The sequence below is a fragment of the Pan troglodytes genome, chromosome 13 (assembly GCF_028858775.2).
Source record: "Pan troglodytes isolate AG18354 chromosome 13, NHGRI_mPanTro3-v2.0_pri, whole genome shotgun sequence".
NCBI lineage: Eukaryota > Metazoa > Chordata > Mammalia > Primates > Hominidae > Pan > Pan troglodytes.
The window spans coordinates 20,034,629-20,058,241 of NC_072411.2; the positions used below are offsets into that span (position 1 = coordinate 20,034,629).

At 43.6% G+C, this 23,613-nt stretch overlaps 2 protein-coding genes across 14 annotated transcripts in view; one reads left to right on the plus strand and one right to left on the minus strand.

Moving 5' to 3' along the window:
- C13H2orf76 (chromosome 13 C2orf76 homolog) overlaps positions 1 to 18,010 on the minus strand; it is an 85,943-nt gene extending 67,933 nt beyond the window's left edge. For 6 of the 13 annotated variants that reach the window (XR_008546558.2, XR_008546557.2, XM_016949586.2 and 3 more), the window contains exon 1: positions 17,649 to 17,787. The gene's annotated coding sequence lies outside the window, so the exon portion shown is untranslated. Of the gene's footprint in view, positions 1 to 15,022; positions 15,077 to 17,215 lie in introns of all 13 variants that reach the window. The other 7 variants (XM_063790360.1, XM_063790357.1, XR_010149692.1 and 4 more) reach the window with 6 other exon arrangements.
- On the plus strand, positions 17,789 to 23,400 carry DBI (diazepam binding inhibitor, acyl-CoA binding protein). Its single transcript, XM_003309211.4, has 4 exons — positions 17,789 to 17,919; positions 19,047 to 19,164; positions 21,585 to 21,647; positions 23,099 to 23,400. The coding sequence occupies exons 1-4, from the start codon at positions 17,911 to 17,913 to the stop codon at positions 23,170 to 23,172; spliced, it is 264 nt and encodes an 87-aa protein (XP_003309259.1). The 5' UTR covers positions 17,789 to 17,910; the 3' UTR covers positions 23,173 to 23,400.
- The last annotated feature ends 213 nt before the right edge of the window (positions 23,401 to 23,613 follow it).

Sequence of the window (23,613 nt, forward strand, 5' to 3'; positions counted from 1 at the left end):
GGCTGTCTCTGAGGGGCAGAAATCCAAGAGACTGTTACTTGTTTTATATACTTTTTAATATTGTTTGATGTTTTACCAATCATGTGTTTTTAAATTAAGCTATTTCCAGTATACTTATATTTTCACTTTTCTGATATATGTGTATGCATCAACAATAAGTTATTTTTAAAACTCAGCTATTTCCATTTCTTTTTAAGAAGGAAGAGACAACAGAACAAAGCAAACAATACCAAACTTACAGAGTACTGGAAAGGAGGGAAAGGCTAGGAACTTAGTTATACTCCTGCTATGTACCAAGGGACACCAAATAAATCCAAACAGCATTCGGAGGCACCAGAAGCAGGTCACACGCCCAGAGGAGTCTGAACTTGTCCCGCTGCCTCTTCAGTGGTATACGTCAACATCAAAATCTGCTTTTAACATATCCCTCCAGTCACAATGACAGCTCACAGTTCCCCACACCCACCACGCTGTTGCCAAGCCTCTACCACACCTCTCCAGCCCCAGCTTCTCTCCAAAATCCCTCCGCCCCTCACCCTCTTTGCTTTCCCACAGAGGCTCCTTCAAGACCCAGCTCAGGGGGCTATCTTCTGCAGGACACCTTTGAGCTGGGCTCCTCCTCTCCCCCAGGCTGAGCCATGGGTCCCCTCTGTATGCTGTAGCACCCATCACTCGATGTCGATGTCATCTGTTTTAGAGGTCTGGCCCACAAGCTCTTTAAGGGAAAGAACGCTGTATGGTCCGTTTCTGTAGACCCAACAGCTTGTGTAGCGTGAGGCACCTCAGAAGCCCCATAAATGTTCTTTTTAAAATTGTTAATTTTGTGTAGAGCTAGGGTCTATGTTGTCCAGGTGGGTATTGAACTCCTGGGCTCAAGCAATCCTCCTGCATTAGCTTCCCAAAGCACAGGATTACAGGTGTGAGCCACCACGCCCCGCCCACACCCCCCCCCCCCCACCGTCCCGCGTAAATGTAGAACTAATGAGCAGTTAAAGGGAGGGAAAAAAACCTGATTTCTTCCATTTCCTAAGAACACACAAACATGGCAATCTTGCACTAGAGACACAGGACCCAAGAAAATGTTTGAGATGTGGAAAAAAAATCAAAATTAATATTAATTATATATTTATAATATGTAACAGTTCAACAGCAACTTGATTCTATTCATAATTATATATGTTCGATTTAATGTAGGATACGTGTATATTTCAACACATAAGACCCAGGTGGTACTTTGAAAAGTAAGTGTGCCTAGGGCTTAGGAAGGTCTTTAAACCTCCCTGCCTAAAAAACCTGTAGTTCTAGCTAGTAACTTACTCAGCTAGTTTGGGGCAATGCAGAAAAGCCCATATGCAAAGCAAAACAAAGCTCTTACAAACAAAGCAAACACAAAACTTCCATAGGAACTGCCTTGCATGGAAGTCCCAGTTCGCTGGCCAGTAACCTCTGCATCAGAGCAGCCCAGCACCCTCCCCTCTGCAGCTGCTTTTTTGGTCCAAGCTGCAAGGATGGTGAGGAGGGAAGCATAGCTTGGAAGCTTTGAGACCCCATAGATGAGATGGGCCTTCAGCCTTCAGTCCTGGAGCCTGTGGTGGAAATTCAGCAACCAGGCAAAGCCAGAACAAGCTCAATGCAACGCTCCTTAACTTGCCCAGTGGTTCCCCTTCCCAAGCTGGCTGGTCTCCCCAGGGCAGAGCTCTAAGCTGCAGAGTTATAAACCAGCAGGCGCAGGCTTCTGGATGAAAAACTAGGCACCACACATAAAAGCTAAGAGCCGAGCATCCAGATAAGCACAAAACACCCACAAGATACTTGATTGTTGATGTTACACTGATCTCTGTCAGCTCAAAAAAAAACATCACTACAGTTGATTCTGGTTGTTGGTAGTAGTTATGGTTTATAAAGTTGGCTGTGAACACTGAATTAGCAAATCCTGAACCACTGCTCCTAGGGGAACTACAGGATTAGGGTCTCGTGAGCTCGACTTCACATTTTGGCAAATGATCAATACATAATCTTGTTTCATGCATGTTTCTGTTGAAAGAGACATTTATTATGTGTTGCTAATTCATCAGCATTGAACTCACAGCCAACACCACTCACAGCCTGCCTGAACAAAGCTTATCTAACACAATATTTAATATTTTCTCCATAAGGCATATCACAGCCTTCCTGCGCCTAGGAACACTTGACTGCACGTCTGCGCTATGCTTGGGGGACATTTTAAATAGCAGAATCACCAACAGAAAAGCATTAAAATGAAAAAAACATGGCAATAAATAGTCCACAAACTGGTCACTTGTTTACAATATAAGAGCTGAAACAAGAAGGCAGAGCGACTGGGCACGGTGGCTCACACCTGTAATACTAGCACTTTTGGAGGCCCAGGCGGGAGGATCACTTGAGTCCAGGAGTTTGAGATCAGCCTGGGCAACATAGCAAGACTCTGTCTCTACAAAAAAAAATACCAAAATTAGCTGGGTGTGGTAATGTGTGCCTGTAATCCCAGCTACTCAGGAGGCTGAGGTAGGAGGATCCCCTGAGCCTGGGAGGCAGAGGTTGCAGTGAGCCAAGATTGCACCACTATACTCCAGCCCCAGCCTGGGCAACAGAGTGAGATCCTGTCTCAAAAAAAAAAAAAGCAGAGTGTTGTCTTCTTTGACTTCAGCTGGGAATGTATTGAGTGACTCAAAATTTTCACTGCTCTGCACATGTCCAAGAATGACCAAGAAAGTGCCATGAATATTGCTTTTGGGGTTACAAATAAATGTTAGTATGTAGGTGAATTTGCAAATACAGAATCTGAAAATAATTAGGATTGACTGTACTACCTAAAAAACCCGGTATATATGCCTTATGGTATTCGAAGAAAGCATCTTCTTGACTTTTTTGTAAGAGAATGGAATCCAAAATGAGCTATTAGAAGCTTTAAGGGTAGGAAAAGCACTCAGGCACTAAGGCAGTTAACATGGAGAAGACCCTATAACCGCTTGCGCACTGACTGACCTTCCGTCATGCCACACGCAGGTTTCCAAGAAATTATGCTTATGACCAGAATTTTAACAAACTCCTAGAGAGAATCATTTTGAAAAACCAAAATATTTTATAAAGCATATATACTCCCTAAATTTAAGTACTGTAAAATTACACTTGTCATATATCAACTTTGCTTTAAAGTTTGTCTTATCCAAATGAAAAAGGTACAACTTTCAAAAAGGGAAGGTTCTAACCACTGTTCAATTAAATTTGGCCTAAAGCTGCCTCCACAGGTAATGAACTGCACCCTATCTTACTATGTAAACAAGCTGCAACCTAACCTGCAAGTGTATTCTTGGAATAAGTAACTGAGTCTCAGCCAATCACAGCAGCCAAACTTTCAGCCAATACAGGCTGCAAACTGCCAAAACATGTCAAAATAAGGCAAAAGCCAAGCTGTAGCCAGTCAGACTATTTCGGTCTCTCACTTCTGTTTTCTGTCTATAAATACCACCTGCTGGGTATTTATAGACAGAAAATACTGTTGCTGGTTAGAGCTCTCTGAACCTTTACTGGTTCAGATGCTGCCTAATTCATGCATTGTTTCTTTACTCAAATAAATGCTGCTAAATTGAATTTGTCAAAAGTTTTCCTTTTAACACCAGATTCTCTCTCTCATTATAGACAGGTTATATATAGAGAGAGAGTGTATTAGAGTGATTACATATACATACCTACGTATGTATGTATATGTAATCATGCTAAATGCTTAATTCTCCTCAAGATTTAGGAACCAGTATCACAGGGCAGAGAGTCCATCACCTTCCTTTTAAAACAAATAAATCAATAAAAAGAATATATGAAATACAGTTGTTACTGTTCTTTTATGTGAGGAAACTAAATTGGCAAAGGTGAGCAGATATAAAAGGAGAAAGAGCAGGAAATTGTTAAGAAGAAAATCACTGAATATGCAAATGATTCTGAAACTGCCCTTAATGATTTTGGAGTAAATAATCCTTAAGTACAATTAAATAGCATTCAAATATGTCATTTTATCAAAAAAAAATGTTGTTTAAGGCCAGGGGTGATGTGGGGGAGCCTAAATTATTTTTATTATCCTTCTTAAAAAGACGGAACACCTAGCATACTGTTAGTAGATGAATGATAAATGCTCACCATTTACAGAAAATTTAACCTTGGCAAATTAATAACTTTATATTAATTTCAGTTTAAGTTTAGAAGAATGACAAATTAAAATTAATTCGCACTTAGGACTATGACTAAAAGTAAAATGTTAATTGCATTTTAATCTACTCTGGCCTACTTCAAAAGCATAATTTTAACTCTTGGATGGAAAACGAAATTTTTCTTCTAAAAATAGATTTCGGTAACAATGAAATACCAAGAGCTGGACATTATAATAAAAAGAAAAAAGGTAACAAGAATTTTCTTTTTTTTTTTTTTTTTGAGAGTCTCGCTGGAGTCTTGCTCTGTCACCCAGGCTGGAGTGCAGTGATGCGATCTCAGCTCACTGCAACCTCTGCCTCCCATGTTCAAGTGATTCTCCTGCGCAGCCTCCAGAGTAGCTGGGACTACGGGCACACGCTGCCACGCCCGGCTAATTTTTGTAGTTTTAGTAGAGATGGGGTTTCACCATGTTGAGCAGGCTAGTCTCGAACTCCTGATCTTAGGTGATCCGCCCGCCTCAACCTTCCAAAGTGCTGGGATTACAGCTGTGAGCCACCACGCCCAGCCCCAAGAATTTTCTTTTTAGGACAGACTGGAGAAAGGGTGGGAAAAGGATTGGGAGAGGCTGGTTGAAGGTACAGTTGAAATTAAATAGGAGGAATCAGTTCTGGCGTTCTACGGTTAACAGTACATTACAAAATAGCTAGAAGAGAGATTTTTAAATATCCTCACCACAAAGAGATAAATGCATGAGGCAATGGTCACACTAAATACCCTGATTTGCTCATTCTACAACTTATATATGTATTGAAACATCAAATTGTGCTCCCCAAATATGTACAATTACGTGTCAATTAAATAATCTGCTTTAAATGTTTTCAAAAGCATATTTTTTTAAAATATGAAACTCAGCATTTATAAACTACATTAATGGCAGGGCACGGTAGCTCACGCCTGTAATCCCAGCACTTTGGGAGGCTGAGGAAGGCAGATCACTCATGGATCACTTGAGGTCAGGAGTTCGAGACCAGCCTGGCCAACATGGTGAAACCCCGTCTCTACTAAAAATACAGAAAAATATTAGCCGGGCGTGGTGGCACGCTCCTGTAAGCCCAGCTACTGGGAGGTTGAGGCACGAGAATCGCTTGAACCAGGAGGTGGAGGTTGCAGTGAGACAGGATCACACCACTGCACTCCAGCCTGGGAGACAGTGTGAGGCTCTGTCTCAAAATATAAAAATTTTTTTTAAAAAACCCTACATTTATAAACTAGGACTATATGAGGGTTAAATAACATTTGAAAACTTCTTGGCATTTTTTTGTTGTTGTTTAGCTGCATAATACAAATGAAAGCACCATTATTCTAGAAGAGTTGGTTAAATCATCTTTCACTGACAGAACTTTTGAGAAAGATATTTTCAACATATTCATTTATAAATGATTTCAAAGTCTTCAACCTCAGCCATTTTTTAGATAGGTCAAAAAAATAAAATCTTCCACCTCTAGGGGTTTAGGTAACACAATAGGTACAAGATAAATTTTAGCTAATCTGCTGACTGGCACATGCTTCTCCGTGCTGTAACTGCTTTACTGCATAATGACATTAGCAGCTGACCTTCCCTGAGGAAGAACCATAATCAGTTCCAAATAAATATATCCTTGATTACTGTTCACATCTAGAATACACCACCCACTGACAAATCAACATCTACAATTCCTCAGACCTGCCATTATGACCTTGAATCTGGAGCAAATGCACAAAACCATAATTCGTTTTCTCTGCTCAAGATATGCAAGACTCTCCATAAACCATTCTGGACAGTTGAGTTTTCCCAAGGGTTGGAGACTTAACCATTTAGAAAGAATATTTCATACACTTTCTTAAACAAGGTATACTGGGTATAAATTCTATTTTTCTTGATTTGCAACCAACCATCAGTGAGAATATTAATCCTTGTACTGTGGTTGGGAGACATTTCTCCATGGGTCTCTCACACGTCTGCGTGTCTTAGAAGCAGAGGGGCTGGCTGCTTTCATTCTGAACTATCTTTCAAGGATATGTACATAGCAAACAGCTTAGAAAGACAGAGACAGTATCTCCCACCAGACTGTCCAGTACCGTGAAGACATCTCACTCCAGGGTAAGGCTGGGCAGGTTTGCTTGCAGCCCTTTATAAAGAATTTGATTTACCTAAACCTGGGGTTCTACAGCTGTGACATAAACCCACTGCACATGCAGTAGCAACTGAGCTACTCTGATTGCCCCTGTGGGACCTATAGGGAGGAGGAATGAAATAAACTCCTCCTGTCAGTGGTGGCATTAGATTCTCATAGGAGCGTGAACCCTATTGTGAACTGAGCACATGAGGGATCTAGGTTGCATGCTCCTTATGAGAATCTAATGCCTGATGATCTCAGATGGGACAGTTTCAACCCAAAACCATCCCCCTACCACCCCATCCATGAAAAAATTGTCTTCCATGAAACCGGTCCCTGCTGCCAAAAAGGTTGAGGACTGCTGCTCTACAACACCATCCACCGAACAGGATGTAATGGACATTTATAGAACACCCCACTAATGACTGCAAAATACACATACTTTTCAAGTATCCACAAAATAGATGCCAAGATGTCCATATCCTGCACCACAGGAAAAAACCATGACGAGTTTGAAGAAGTGAAATTAAACAATGTGTTCTCTGACCATAGTGGAATCAAATTAGAAATCAGAAACAGGAACCTACCAGGAAAGTCTTCAAACACTTGGAAACTAAGCAACAGACTACTAAACAAGCCCTGGACCAAAGAGGAAGTCTCAAAGGAAACTAAGGCCAGGTTTGGTGGCTCTCAGTTGTAATCCCAGCACTTTGGGAGGCTGAGGTGGGCAGATCACTTGAGGTCAGGAGCTCCAGACCAGACTAGCCAACATGATGAAACCCCAACTCTACTAAAAATACAAAAATCAGCTGGGCTTGATGGCAGGCACTGTAATCCCAGCTTCTCAGGAGGCTGAAGCAGGAGAATCGCTTGAACCCAGGAGGGAGAGGTTGCAGTGAGCTGAGATCACTGTTCTCCAGCCTGGGTGACAGAGTGAGACTCTGTCTCAAAAAAAAAAAAAAAAGGAAACTAAAAATACACTGAACTGAATGAAAGTGGGACACAGTTAAAGCACTGTGAAGAGGAAAATGTATAGCACTGTGAAGAGGAAAATGTATAAATGCATAAATTAAATGAGAAAAAGTCTCAAGTCAATAATCTAAGCTCCCACCTCAAGAACCTAGAAAATCAAGAGCAAAACAAACCGAAAGCAAGCAGAAGGAAAGAAATAATAATGAGTGGAAATCAATACAACTGAAAACAGAAAAACAATAGAAAATCCATGAAAAAAGAGCTGGTTTTTTGAAAAGATTTTTTAAACACTGACGAATCTTGAGCAAGACCAGCTAGGAAAAAAAAAAGAAGGCACAAATAACCAATATTGGGAATGAAATGAAGAACATCATTACAGGCTCTGCAAATAGCGAAAGGATAATAAGGGAATACTATGAACTAATTACATACATACATTTCACAGCACAGACAAAATGGACCAATTTCTTAAAAAACTAAAACTACCACCACTCACCAATATGAAATAAACAATATGAATAGCCCTATAACTATTAAGGAAATTAAATTCATAATTTAAGAACTCCCAAGAAAGAAATCTCTATAAGAACCCGATGAGGTGCCTGGAAAAAAGGAAGGAAGGAAGGAGAAAAGAAATCTCCAGTCCTAGAAGGTTTCACTAGAGAACTCTACAAAACATTTAAAGAATTAACATCAATTGTACACAACCTCTTTCAGAAAAGGGAAAAGGAACATTTCCTCATTCATTTTATGCAGCTAGTTTTTCCACAATAAAGCCAGACAAAGCCATTACTAAAAAAAAGACAACAGACCAATATCCCTTATGAATATAGACATGAGAATCCTTAGTAAGACATTAGCAAATAGAATTTAGCAATACATAAAAATAATTATACACCCTGACCAAGTAGTTTTTTCCAGAGAAGCAAGGTTTAATATTTGAAAATCAATCAATGTAATCCACCAAATTAACAAGCTAAAGAAAAATCACATGATCACATCAAGTGATACAGAAAAGGCACCTGACAAACTTCAATGGAGACTCAACATCCACTGACAATAAGGACTCTCAGAAAAACAAGAAAAGAGGGGAACATCTCAATTTGATAAAGAGCATCTACAAAAAACAAACCAAAAAAAAAAAAAACTAGAGCTAACATTAGACTTCATGATGAAAGACTGAATGCTTTCCCCCTAAGATCAGGAACAAGGAAAGATAGCCATTCTCACCATTCTTATTCAACATGCTGCTGGAAGTTCTAGCCAGTGAAACAAGGCAAGACAAGGAAATAAAAGGCAAAGAGATGAGAAAGGAAGAAATAAAACTGTCCCTATTTGCAGATGACATGATTATCTACACAGAAAATCCCAAGAATTCTCAAAAACCAAAAAAATCTGGAATTAATGAATTTGGCAAAGTCACAGGATACAAAATAAACATGCAAAACCAACTATATTTCCAAAAAGTAGCAATGAACACATGGAACACAATATACAATATAAATACAAATACAAAATACAATAACATTCACAATCACTCAAAAACAAGTATTTAGGTGTAAATCTAACAAAACATGCACAACAATATTGAAATTAGGCCAATTAATAACACTGCAATGGCATCTAAGTTTTTAAGTGACAGGAGGAGTTGTTAGTCTCTCATTTTAAATCAAAAGTTAGAAATGATTAAGCTTAGTGAGGAAGGCATGTCAAAAGCCAAGATAGGTTGAATGCTAGGCCCCTTGCACCAAACAGCCAAGTTGTGAATACAAAGGAAAAGTTATTGAGGAAATTAAAATGCTATTACAGTGAACACACAAATGGTAAGAAAGCAAAACAAATGGCTCACGCCTGTAATCCCATCATTTTGGGAGGCCTAGGTGGGTGGATCACCTGAGGTCAGGAGTTCAAGACCAGCCTGACCAACATGGAGGAACCCCTGTCCCTACTAAAAATACAAAAATTAGCTGGGAGTCGTGGTGTGCATCTGTAATCCCAGCTACTCAGGAGGCTGAGGCAGGAGAATCACTTGAATCCAGGAGGTGGAGATTGCAGTGAGCCGAGATTGCACCACTGCACTCCAGCCTGGGTGACAGAGGGAGACTCTGTCTCAAAAAAAAAAAAAAAAAAAAGGCAAAACAGCCTGTCGCTGATATGGAGAAAGTCTGAGTGCTCTGGATAGAAGGCCAGACCACCCACAACATTTCCTTAAGCCAAAGCCTAATCCAGAGAAAGGCCCTAACACTCTTCAATTCTATGAAGGCTAAGAGAGGTGAGAAAGCTATATAAGAAGAGTGAAGCTAGCAGAGGTTGGTTCATGATGTTTAAGGAAAGAAGCAGTCTCCATAACAAAAAAAGTGCAAAATGAAGCCTCAAGTGCTGATGTAGAAGCTGCACTAAGTTATCCTGAAGATCTAGCTAAGATTGATGAAGCTGGCTACACTAAACAACAGATTTTCAACACAGACAAAACAGCCTTATATTGGAAGATGATGCCATCTAGGATCTGCATAGCTAGGGAGAAGTCAATGCCTGGTTTTAAAGCTTCAAAGGACAGGCTGACTGTGGGTAAGGGTTAAGGCAGCTGGTGACTTTCAGTTGAAGCCAACGCTCACTGATCATTCTGAAAATCTTAGGGCCCTTAAGAATTATGTTAAATCTACTCTACCTGTGCTGTATAAACGGAACAACAAAGTCTGCATGACAGTGCATCTGTTTACAGCATCGTTTATTAAATATTTTAAGCCCACTGTTGAGACCTAATCCTCAGGAAAAAAAAGATTCCTTTCAAAATATTACTGCTCATTGACAATGCACCTGGCCACCCGAGTGCTCTCATGGACATGGACAAGGAGATTCATGTTTTCATGCCTGCTACCACAATATGCATTCTGAAGCTTATGGATCAAGAAGCAATTTCAACTTTCATGTCTTATTATTTAAGAAAATACATCTTGTAAGACTACTGCTACCATAGATAGTGATTCCTCAGATGGATATGGGCAAAATAATGCGAAAACCTTCTGGAAAGGATTCACCATTCTAAAGGCCATTAAAAATATTCATGATTCAGGAGGAGATCAAAATAGCAACATTAACAGGACTTTGGAAGGACTCCAACCTTCATGGATGACTTTGAGGAGTTTAAGACTTCAGTGGAGGAAGTAGCAGCAAATGTGGTGGAAATAGCAAGACAACTAGAACTAGAAGTGAAGCCTTAAGATGGGACTGAATTGCTGCAATCTCATAATAAAATGCCAGCGGATTAGGAGTTACTTCTTATGAATGAGCAAAGAAAGCAGTTTCTTGACAGAATCTACTCCTGGTGAAAATGCTCTCCCTGTCGCCTAGGCTGGAGTGCTGTGTTGAAATGACAAAAAAAAGCGTTTAGAATATTGCATAAACTTGTAAAGCAGCAGCATGGTTTGAGAGAATTGACTCCAATTTTGAAAGTTCTGCTGTTGATAAAATGCTGTCAAACAGCATCTCATGTTACAGAGAAGTCTTTCTTGAAAGGAAGAGTCAATCAATACAACAAACATCATTGTTAGCTTATTTTAACAAATTGCTACAGCCACCCCAACCTTCAGCAACCACCGCACCGATCAGTTAGCAGCCATCAACATTGAGACAAGACCCTCAACCAGCAAAAGGATCATGACTCGTTGAAGTCAGGTGATAGTTAGCATTTTTTAGCAATCAAGTATCTTTAATTCAGATATGTACATTTGAGGCCAGGCACGGTGGCTCATGCCTGTAATCCCAACACTTTGGGAGGCCGAGGCAGGTGATCACCTGAGGTCAGGAGTTTGACCAGCCTGGCCAACATGGTGAAACCCCGTCTCTACTAAAAATATAAAATTAGCCAGGTGTGGTGGCACATGCCTGCAATCCCAGCTATTCAGGAGGCTAGGGCAGGAGAATCGCTTGAACCTGGGAGGCAGAAGTTGCAGTGAGCTGAGATTGCGCCATTGCACTCCAGCCTGGGCAACGAGAGCAAAACTCTGTCTCAAAAAAAAAAAAAAAAAGATATATACACTTGTTTGACATAATGCTATTGCACACTTTATAACAGACTATACGTATAGTGTAAACATAACTTGTATATGCACTGGAAAACCAAAAAACTGTTACTCATTTTGTTGTGATCATCATTTTATGTCAGTGGTCTGTGACCAAACCTGCAATATCTCTGAGGTATGCCTGTAGACAAGTGATTGGCAGCAGCTTTATTCATAATAGCCAAAAAGTGGAAACAATAGCAATAGCCTTCAAAGAGTGAATGGTTAAACTCTTTCATCTATATGATGGAATAGTACTCAGGGATAAAAAAGAACAAAACTATCATTCACTCAACAAGCTAGATGAATCACCACAGAATTATTCTGAGTGAAGAAAAAACAATCCAAAAAGGCTATATACCACAATTTCATGATATGTAACATTTTTGAAATGATAAAATTATAGAAATAGAGAAGAAAGTTGTAGTTGCCAGGGGCTAAGGAGGAGCTAGGAAGTTAGTGGTTGTGGCCACAAGGCAATATTAGGAATCTTTGATGATGGAAATATTGTTACCTTACTTAAATGTATCAATGTCAATGTATTGATTGTGTTATGTATTCTATATGGTTTTGCAAGATGTTACCACTGGGAGAAACTAGGTAAGACGTACAAGAGATCTCTCTAGACTACAGTAGTCCTCACTTAGAGTTCCACTTTCGATGGTTTGAACCCAAAATGGGTTTCGTGGGTTTGTTACCCGCGGCCAACCACTGTCCAAAAATATTAAATGAAAAATTCCAGAAGTAAACACTCACATTTTTATTACAATATATGGTGATAATTGTTCAATTTTATTATTATTTTGTTACTCTCTTACTGTGCCTAATTTAAAACTCAAATTTTATTATAGATATGTATGTACAGTCAGCCCTCCATATCTGTGGGTTCTGCCTTTGCAGAATCAACCAACTTCAGGTGAAAATATCCTGGGAAGAAAACAATAAAAAAATACGAATACACACACAAAATAAATTGTAAAATACAGTATCACAACTATTTATATAGCATTTACATTGTATCTAGTATTATAAGTAACCTAGAGATTATTTAAAGTATACAGAAGAAGGTGCATAAGTTACATGCAAATACATCATTTTATATAAGGGACTTGAGCATCCATGGATTTTTGGCATCCATAGGAGGTCATGGAACCAATCCCCCACAGATATTGACAGACAACCATGTAGGAAAAAACATATATAGGGTTCAGGCCTCCAATGGGGGTGTCTTGGAATTTAGCCTCTGAGGATAAGGAGGGACTACTGTATTTTTTATAACCGCACATCAATCTATATAGTTAGCTCAAAATAGTGTTTTTTTGAACAACATTGCCCTTTGAAGGAATTATTAGCCAAAGCATGTCAGCAGATCTTTTTTTCTTTGAGGCAGGGTCTCTCCCTGTTGCCTAGGCTGGAGTGTAGTGGCAGGATTATACCTCACTGCAGCCTTGTCACCAGATTTTAATACAGCAGCGTTTTGAACAATAGGAGTCCAACTTCTATTTTTTTCCACCTCTGCCATCCCTGAGAAAGACCAACCCTTCCTCTTCCTCCTCAGCCTACTCAGTGTGAAGATGACAAGTCTGAAGACCTTTATGATCTACTTCCACTTACTGAACAGTAAATAATTTTCTCTTCCTTGTGATTCTAGTAACATTCTTTTCTAGTTTACTTTTAAAAATACAGTAAATAATACATATAACATATAAAATGTGTTAATCAACTTTGTTATCAGTAAGTTAACAATCGATTGTTATCGAATCAACAGTAGGCTATTAATAGTTAAGTTTTAGGGTAGTCAAAAGTGACACACAGATTTTTGACTGTGTGGAAGGTCAGTGCCCCTAACCCCTGTGTTGTTCAAGGGTCAGCTGTATTTCTAATTTTCTTGGTGACAGGCAGAAGAGTTTACTAAGAAAATTCACCTCTAACAATCTAGTTTCGAGGCATTTTCCAGGTGGTTTGTCATGTGCAGCTAGGAGCTAAATAGGCAAAGATGTAGAAGACAATGTAGATTTCAAAGAGAATATATAACACATTTTTATTAAAGTATGAAGTTGAACAAGAACTCAGTATTGAACTCAAGATATTTTCATTATTCCTGCCCATAATCATGAATGCTTCTAAACAGAGCGCAGGCAGCACCTGACCAGTGTATGACCAACTCATGGAGAAGCAATTCTAAAGGAAATCCTGTCTTCCTTACTTCCAGCCAGCCTAGGATACTTCCCTATCAGAATCTTCCACTCCCAAGCCATCTCTGCAGCTCACCTCAGCCCTAACCACCCCCAGCCCAAGTTGGCTAGGCAAAAAGAAGAAGAAAATGGTAAACATGTGCATGCCACACCTGTTTACTCTTCTCTCATGCCCGCCTTGCCACAATTCCTCTGAAGATGAACACCCAAAGGAAGGAGAGGGTAAGAATGGCAAAGGGCTTGCTAACACCTCCAGCTGCCAGGCCTCCTCTCACCAGTTATGAGGAAAGCCAGGCTTCATTCTTACCCCATCCCCACCAACTCTCACCTCCCTCAGCCTTCACAAAAAACTCCACCCATACCTCCCCAATCCTATCCAGAAGCATTTCCAAAGTCCCTTCTTCCCTTTAAAACTAGTCTCCTGGGCCAGGCGACATGGCTCACGCCTGTAATCTCAGCACTTTGGGAAGCCGAGACGGGCGGATCACGAGGTCAGGAGATCGAGACCAACCTGGCTAACACAGTGAAACCCCGTCTCTACCCAAAATACAAAAAATTAGCCGGGCGTGGTGGCGGGCACCTGTAGTCCCAGCTACTCGGGAGGCTGAGGCAGGAGAATGGCGTGAACCCGGGAGGCGGAGCTTGCAGTGAGCCGAGATCGCACCACTACACTCTAGCCTGGGCGACAGAGCAAGACTCCGTCTCAAAAAAAAAAAGGCAAAAAAAAAAACTAGTCTCCTCCAGCTCTGCTGAAGCCCTGCCACAGGAGTCACATTCCAAGTAACCGGAAAGAAAATACAGAATGAATGTAATCCATCATTTGTGGATACCCTAACCCTCGCCTTATAGTAACTCTAGTTACTAGAGCAACTAGGAAGCTCTCCTGAAATCGTAGTTCATTTTCTGGTGATTAGGTTACTTTCAGAAATTAGAGGTTTCATTTATACTAAGAAACTTAATATGAAACTACTATTCCCACCTACTGAGCAAGAAATGCTTTCACTTATTAATATATCTTGCCAGGGCGAGGCACAGTGGCTCAGGCCTATAATCCCAGCATCCTGGGAGGTCGAGGCAGAGGGATCACTTGAGCTCAGGAGTTCAAGACCAACCCAGGCAACATGGCAAAAACCCATCTCTACAAAAAATTAGCCGGGCATGGTGGCACACACCTGTAGTCCCAGCTACTCGGGAGGCTGAGGTGGGAGAATCACCTGAGCCCAGGAAGTCAAGGCTGCAGTGAGCCATGATCGTGCCACTGCACTCCAGCCTGGGTAATGGAGTGAGACCCTGTCTCAAAAAAATAGAGACAGACAGACAGACAGACAGACAGACCCTGTCTCAAAAAAATAGAAAGAGACAGACAGACAGACAGACAGACAGAGATAGGAGAAAGGGGGAGGGAGAGAGAGGTAGAGCAGAGAGAGAGGGAGAGGAGAGAGAAGAGAGAAAGAGAGAGAGAGATCTTGCCCACCTGGCTTTATGCTGAGACCCACCGAGTGAAGCCTGTGGCAGACAAGAGTGGTTTCTATGAAAAAAATAAAAATAAATAATAAATAAAAAGTGGTATCCCCAGATGTGAAGGCAAACTACAACAATGACAATGGCCTCTCTATTGATTGGCAGGGTCAATTTGGCTGACAAGTTGGCTGGTCAGGTTTCTCATCTCCAGGTGCTCTGCTTCCAAAGCTGGGAGTGGTACAAAGAGATTACATGGTCCTTGCACCAGAGTTCATCTACTTTACTCAACCCCATAGTTTTACATTCAGTTCTAACAAATTTAGATGGTTTCCAAGTTCAGTTAATCAGACAGAATAAATCTTCATAGAGAGAAAAACACTTTATTCATTCAACAATTATTTGTTGAGTGCCTAAGAAGTGCCAGACACTTGGAGATTCAGCAGTGACTGATACACAATGACCCCATCTCCTCCTGGCTTATGTGTGTTTGGTGGGAGGCAGAGGCAGAGGGTTAGACAGTAGAAAAGTAAATTAAAATTAAAATAATTGTAAATAAAATAATTACAACATGTTACGGTGGCTAACAAGGACATAAACAGAGCTGAGGATCTTGCACTCTCAGAATTATGAAAAGCAATATTCAATCAAGGCCAGGCGCAGTGGCTCACACCTGTACTCCCACCACGTTAGGAGGCCAAAGTGGGAGGATCCCTTGAGCCCAGGAGATCAAGACCAACAACATAGCAAGACCCCATCTCTACAAAAAATAAAAATAAAAATAAAAAAATTAGCCAGGCATGGTGGTTGTGCCCACAGTTCCAGCTACTCGGGAGGCTAAGGTGGGAGGATCGCTTGAGGCCTGGAGTTCAAGGCTGCAGAGAGCTGAGATTGTGCCACTGAACTACAGCCTGGGTAAAAGAGTGAGACCACATCACACGCAAAAATAATTAAAAAACAAAAACTAAAAAACTAAAAGCAACTGATCTTTGAGAAGTGATAACTGCATTCTCAAAGTACCTAATCTCAACAATACCCTAACTTAAAACCTGCTGACTAGGAGATGTATTTGACTGCAAATCTGGCCCACACAAGCAACAATCTGAGTTTCCATCAAGGAAGCTGTAAGCACCAAGTAGAGCAAAAACAAATCCAGGCCTCAAATGGAAAAAGCAGCTCTGAATTGTGATTTTCGAAGAAACCTGCATTTCTTACACTTCAGTGTACTTTCCCCATATTTAACTCCAAGATTTTTGTTAATTTGTTTGGTTTTCCTTTCTCAAACAAAATTATGCTCAGACTGAAAACCCTAGATTTGTTCCCTATTGCATCTTCATTTCTTCCCAAACATTCCATAAAACGTGACCTACATTAAAGTTAGCAAGTTAAGTCTGAAAGCGTCTACCTTCCCTGGGGAGGGGGAAGGTGTAGGCAGGGCAGAGATTTGTAGTCCAGCCCTCTTGCCACAAATTATGAATTCGAGAGGAATGACTTTGCTTTTTTAATGATCTCCAGAGAATGTTCCATCATTTCCCTCTCTTCACCCAGCTCCTTTGTAACCACTGCCAGAGAAGTCTTCCTTTAGCTTCTTAAACATCGATACTAAAACACTTCCAGACACCTGTGCTGCTTTCTGTTCCCATGGAGATTAGGCTGTGTAACAATCTCGCAAAGACGTTCCCCTCCGTCTCCTCATCCTCTTTTGAAACCCTTTTACGATTTCCCATCTCACACAGCATGACAGTCAAAGTCCCTGTGATGGCCAACTTCTGCATCACCTAGCCAGTCTGCCACCGCCAAAACTCTCCAGCCTCATCTTTCTACTCTTCCCCTGGTTCCTTGCCCACGCCTTTACACTTGTTCTCTGCTTGGAATCTTCCCTCCCCTCCTTGAGGAACTTTCTCAAATGTCACCTTCCCTCAATACTCCCCCTCCTCCATTTAAAACTATAAACTTCCAACTCTCTAAGCCCCTAAAGTACTCTATATTTAACTTATTGTATAAACTACTGTCCCTACTTGTAAGTTCCAAGATTGCAGGGATTCACCCGCTTTGTTCACTGCTGTCTGCCAAGGTCTAGAACAGTGCAAGTTACCCAACAGGAGTTCAATAAACAGCCATTCATTTAACAAATATTTGCTGAGCACTTCGTCCCGTCCAAGTTTGTTAAATCAAGACAAATAAGACACCGTCCCTGCCTTTAACGCACCAGATGGAGAAATGCACCACAGACATAAATGTGCAATAGAGGCCTGACACTACGGCCACAAGCAAGTCAAAGAACGTGCCAAAAGTTCAGAGGAAGAAGCCTCGGCTTCGCCTTTCGGGAGACCAGTCCAGCTTTCCACCATCACGCTGCTCATCAGGGACCATCTCCGGGGGTCTCCTCTAGACCCTAAGGGAGGAGCGGGTCCCGCCCGCCATTCCCAGGTCTCAGAGTTTACTTGTCCAGAGATGCAACTTCCGGCCTCTTCAGGCCGGGCAAGATTTAAGGAAAGAAAAGAAACATAAGAACCTCCGTTCTTCGGTCTCCGTCCCCTCCCCTTCCCCCGCGTGCCGTCCCCACAACTGGCCAGGACTGAACCCAACTCTCGACCAACTCCCGGCAGCAAAACTAAGCACCCTACTTCCGTTGTCCCCACCTGTTCCCGGCGTCCCCTTCGGCTACTCCCGGCGTTTGCGCCAGCGGTCCCACGTGGGCTCGGGCGGGGCTAGCGCCGCGGCGGGGGCTGGGCACGCCCCTAGCGCATAGCTGGCTTCTGATTGGCTTTCCGGTGCTCGCCCGAGCAGGGTTGGGGCGAGTGGACCGCGCCTCTAAAGGCGCTTGCCAGTGCAATCTGGGCGATCGCTTCCTGGTCCTCGCCTCCTCCGCTGTCTCCCTGGAGTTCTTGCAAGTCGGCCAGGATGTCTCAGGTACAGCGCGTGCACAGCCAGGCTGCGAAGGTGCAGCGGGCGGGAGGCCTGTTGGGGGCTCAGCCGGCAGCCAGAAGCTCTCGGGCTCTTTCCTTCCGTGCCCCTCACTTGCTCATGGACCCATGCCTAGCCCTGATTCGTTGGACAGAGCCTTGTGAGCGGGATTTTCCGTTTGGGGATTTCTAAATCTGCTGCCCACCCCGCAACTGCCGGAAAGTTGCCCATGGGGTGGACTTCGCTGTGTAGCGGGAGAGGGGTGGGAGTCGAGGGTACTTGATGGAAAGATGGGGGAAGGGGTTGCACGGATTGGAGGAGCGAGGAGACTCAGTCCCCATCCCGAAGCACAGGGCAGGACGTCGCGGCGGAGTGGGGAAGCGAGGAGGCCGTGGCCGGGAGCTTGGAGGTCAGGGGAAGTACGGGGCCGGCTGCTCAGAGTGCGGGACCAGGAGAATCGCGGCCCGGGGAGAGGTGACCCAGGGGCCCCTCCCTTCCCTCCAGTGTAGACCCTTGTCTGAGACAGAGCTATGTGGGGCGACCTCTGGCTCCTCCCGCCTGCCTCTGCCAATCTGCGCACTGGGACAGAGGTCGGTGTTGAACGCGCGGGCCCCAGGGGGAGGGAGGGGACCAACGGGCTCCGGCGCTGACACCGCGGCACTCATGCCCTGTCCCCTTTCAGCTGTTTCCAGCATACTGTGCCCCCTCTGTCCTCAGGCCAGGGCTGCGCTGAAGCCCCGGCCACTCCCTAGTGCCTGGCCCGGTGGTGGCCAGGCAGTTGGCCGCGCTGCTTCTCCCGCAGAGTGGACCCCCACTGCGGGCGAAGGCTTGGCCTGCCCTCTTCACTGCTGTATTTCCAGACCTGACGCCTGCGTTTGTGAGAGCTCTGGATATATGGTTTTCAATTGAATGAGTGAACTGGAGGGGCTTCCCCTTCTTGTGTTGCTGAATCTTTCTAGCTGCCCTGTTGGGGCAGGGAGGGGCAGACACACTTCAGGGGCTGCATTGCCCGAAGGGTGCCACCTTTCCCACCTCTCCATCCCCGTAACTGGGCTGTCTTCAGGCCACAGTAGGATTCTTACCCTCTCCCACCCAGAGGAGGCCCTCAATCCTCTCCTCTCACTTCCATTTAGGCTGAGTTTGAGAAAGCTGCAGAGGAGGTTAGGCACCTTAAGACCAAGCCATCGGATGAGGAGATGCTGTTCATCTATGGCCACTACAAACAAGCAACTGTGGGCGACATAAATACAGGTATGCAGAGCGGGGGTTGGAAGGGCCTCTGCTCATCAAAGCAGGCTCAGCAGCCCAGACTGGAAGTCCCTGGGAACTTCACTCTCAAACTGCCTGAGGCCCTACTCTTCAGGTGGGGTATGGTGATGGTTCCTGGGGTGGAAAAGACCATGTTCCGGATTCTCAGTGTCTCCAGTAGTAGCAGAATTCAAATCCTGGTTTTAGAAGGTCTTTACTGGTTATCACCAGCAGCTACTCTCTACTAGGGAAGAAGCAAAGGCTGCAGCTTGGAAAAGACTTGCTGAAGGCTCTCAGCTCAGTAGTATCATTGTTGAGCCGTTCAGCTTCTGCCCTAGATGGGCAGGATCAAAGTTGGAGCACTTTTTGGAGCACTTGACAGCCTGGCCAAGCCTGATGTCAGGAGCAGAGAAGCACCTGGTTTCTTGGGCTAGGTCAGAGCATTTCGCTAACAAGTCTGTGCCTTCCTGATGACAACTTTTTCCCTGCCCAGAAATCTTGGTGCAGATTTTGAGGCTGTGCTTTTGACTGTCATACTCTGTAATAACATCTTTCCTGCCTTGGGCAGGTTTCATTCTGTCCCTAAGCCCCTGAAACATGGGTGGATACTGAGGCAACAGCACAGTGCATTCTGTGCAAGGACTCAGGGTTATCATGGCAGCACAGAAGGGAGGTCTCCCCTGCCCCTGCTGAGGAAGAAGGCGAGGATGGTCCCCATTTCCGCAGTAGCTGGGGTGGAAGATGGAGCAGGTGGGCTGGCTGCCAACCAGCTGGAAGCAGGAAATAGTACCCAGAATGACAGATCACAGGCAGTACCATATCAAACCCTGGGGTTCACATGGAGCACTTAGTTGAAGAAGGTCTTATGGCGAAGATGAGTTTTACAGTGAGTTCGTAAACTCTGTCCTTCCAGGGAGGGGAAGGAAAGGTGAAGTGGGGGAGGCCAGAGGTGCCAAGATGCTTTTCTGACAAACAGTATTTTCACAGAGACTGGCCTGTGCCCGTACTAGAGTTACCGATTTTCACATGAGTCTAGATAGACTGGCATAGGAATCTATCACTTACTGATCAAAGAGGTGTCATCGGCTCTCTCTAGGGCTGTACTATACAGCCCTATTACACGATTATAAAACGTGATAGTCCAAACACGATAGTTTAGTATAATAGCCAGTAGCCACATATGACTATATAAATTTTAACTGAGGCTGGGCGCTGTGGCTCATGCCTGTAATCCCAGCACTTTGGGAGGCCGAAGCAAGCGAATCATGAGGTCAGGAGTTTGAGACCAACCTGGCTAACGTAGTGAAACCCCATCTCTACTAAAAATACAAAAATTAGCTGGGCGTGGTGGCATATGCCTGTAGTCCCAGCTACTTGGGAGGCTGAGGCAGGAGAATCGCTTGAACCTGGGAGGTAGAGGTTGTGGTGAGCCGAGGTCGCACCACTGCACTCCAGCCTGGGCAACAGAACGAGACTCTGTCTCAAAAAAAAAAATTTTTAACTAAAAATAGTTAAATAAAATCAAGTTTAGTCTTCATTCACAGGAGCCACATTTCAGATGCCCAGTAGTCATTTCCGGTACTTGGTGTGGCAAGTGGCTCCTGAATTGGACATTGCAAATATACATGTACATTTCCATTTCCACCGCTTGGAGAGAGCTGTCCTAGGATCCTGATGATGACCACAAGGGCAGTTTGTTTCAGCTGTCCCTGGGAACACTTCCCTGAAAGCGCTCAGGGACATTTTCTCAGGCACAGTGCTCCAGGCTATGGACTCTGATTGTTCCCTATGGCTTTGGGGCTGGGCATGGTAGTGAAATAGGACAACAGGGAGATGGTGAGTGTGTTTCCCAACTGCAGATGATAACAGGTCTATAAGCATAAAGTCATCATATCACTTAAAGAAACCTTACCTTCGGTGAAATCTCCCACAGATCAGCAAGAAATAGACTAACAATTCGGTAGAAAAATGGGGCTAGGATATAAACAGTTCATAGGAAACGACACCTGATATCATTAATGATAAGGGAGAGAAATTGGGTAGCTAAGAGCAGGGGTGAGAGAGAAACTTTATAGTATTTTCCTCTGTAGCTTTTGAATTTTAAGACATATGAATGGATTTTTTTTTAATTGTAATTAAAGTATAATTTTTTTAAAGGAGAAATTTTGGAGTCATTTAACTTGTAAGACAAAGGCTATCTTGTAATAAGAATACTGTTCTTCCTATTTGCTCTAGATTTTAAGTTTGGATTGGCATACATTGGTTTTCTTAGGGCAGAACCCACTCTACTAGACCTATTTAACCCCATGACAGAGCCTAGAAGGAACAGGTGTAATAGAAGATGGCATTTATGGCAAGAAGGTTGATCAAGTTCTCCATTAGAATTTGAACCAGATCTAATGCCTTTTCTTCCCTTGTTTAAGAACGGCCCGGGATGTTGGACTTCACGGGCAAGGCCAAGTGGGATGCCTGGAATGAGCTGAAAGGTAATTGTTCTAATCAATTTCCCTCATTTGTGAAACCCAGTAGTGAAAGAGTCTTCATTATGAAGTGTAAGGGAAGAGGAGAGAAAACAAAGTCAATGGGGCACGTGTGGGAAACCAGCCTGGGATGGGTGCCAGAATGGGAAAAAACCGGGCCACCTACTTTTTCTCCTAACACCATTTATGCCTTTTCTAAAAGCACCATCTCTGAGCAGGAGCATCATCTAGAGAGGAGGGGCTGGGAACCAGGCCACTGAAAAATAGTTTGGGAAATGATGTAGTTGGCGTAGGCTTCGGATGTGTTCAGAATAAGGGGTGGTTTCCTGTCTGCAACTCCCTCTCCCCTACAAGGCCAGGCGGTGACCCCCTAACCCCAGTGGCCCTCCCCAGTTCCTTCCTAGCCAGAAGGATACATGAAAGAAGGGAATGAGCTAATGCATGGCCTGCCGCTGGCATCGTAGGCTCAGTGAATGGAGCCATTATATGCTAAGCACCAGCAACCAAGAAGTATCCAAGCTCATACTTAATCACGTGCCACCTGCAGCAGCAAGACCCAAGAGTTGGCACCAAAGCTCCTGGCAGCATTAGTGTTCCTGCTGGCTAGTTTCTGAATAAGCCCTCTGTCCTTCTGCGAATGAGAAACCCTTGAATTCAGAAAGGGCCACAATACAATAAACACACTCCTAGGATCTGCAAGTAACTGGGAAGGGAATGCCCATCTGCCTGCCCATTTTCATGGGACATTTCCATACCATCCTCAGGCCCCATGTACTCTCCAGTGCTTCAGAACAAGCTCTGAGTTCCAAAGGGTCTCTATCCTTCACCATAGAATCCAGGAAACTGGGTGTCACTGTCTCTGAGGGATACATTCAGTGTCCTTTCTACTGCAGCAAGAAGACAAAGATTTGTCTCATTCCCCTCCAAGAAGCAGCCACTTTTGGTCAGAGTTCCTGAAACTTTTCTCATAGCCTCTCTCTGGGGAGAATAGGGTGCCTGGCTTTGCTTTTTCACTGCCAGCTTAACAGCTCTGGGAGATAGGAGCCCAAAACAGAGACACTGAAAAGGCCAAAGCCAATGTCAGCCACGAGAGTTAGCAGGACCAGTAAAGTCACCACGATGACAGTTTCCTGCCTGTCTGGAGGGTGGCACCTCTCTCCCAAGGCTCACAATGGCCATTCCCCCAGGACAGGTGGGGGACGCAGGTGTCCAGCAGATGGGCGACAGATCTTGGCCAGCCCCACCAGGTTTTCTGAGCACAGTTGCTTATGGAGCATTCACTTCGGGCCAGGTTCTGTGGATACTGTCTCCTCCAACATGTAATTAGTAGAATCTCAACTTTATTAAGTGAGAAACTGAGCCTAGGAGAGTTACGGCAGAGCTGCCTGGGGCTCTGGAGGCTGCTTGTTTCCTACCATGCTACCTCCCTGACACATAATCCTGTCGATTCCTTACAGGGACTTCCAAGGAAGATGCCATGAAAGCTTACATCAACAAAGTAGAAGAGCTAAAGAAAAAATACGGGATATGAGAGACTGGATTTGGTTACTGTGCCATGTGTTTATCCTAAACTGAGACAATGCCTTGTTTTTTTCTAATACCGTGGATGGTGGGAATTCGGGGAAATAACCAGTTAAACCAGCTACTCAAGGCTGCTCACCATACGGCTCTAACAGATTAGGGGCTAAAACGATTACTGACTTTCCTTGAGTAGTTTTTATCTGAAATCAATTAAAAGTGTATTTGTTACTTTAAATAACTTTAGTGATCTGAGTTCTTGAGATCATTTACTCTGTCTGACCTCAGCCTTGCTTCCTTTTTCTAAAGACCTCTGGTAGTGCTTCAGCTGCATACCTGGTAGAGTATAAGGTGGGCAGTCCTGCCCTGCACCCTGGCCCAAGGTGTGCTGGCCCTTTGTGGGGAGGAGGAGGATGGTAGAAGTGACCTTTCTCTCCTCCTTCCCGGTTCAGCC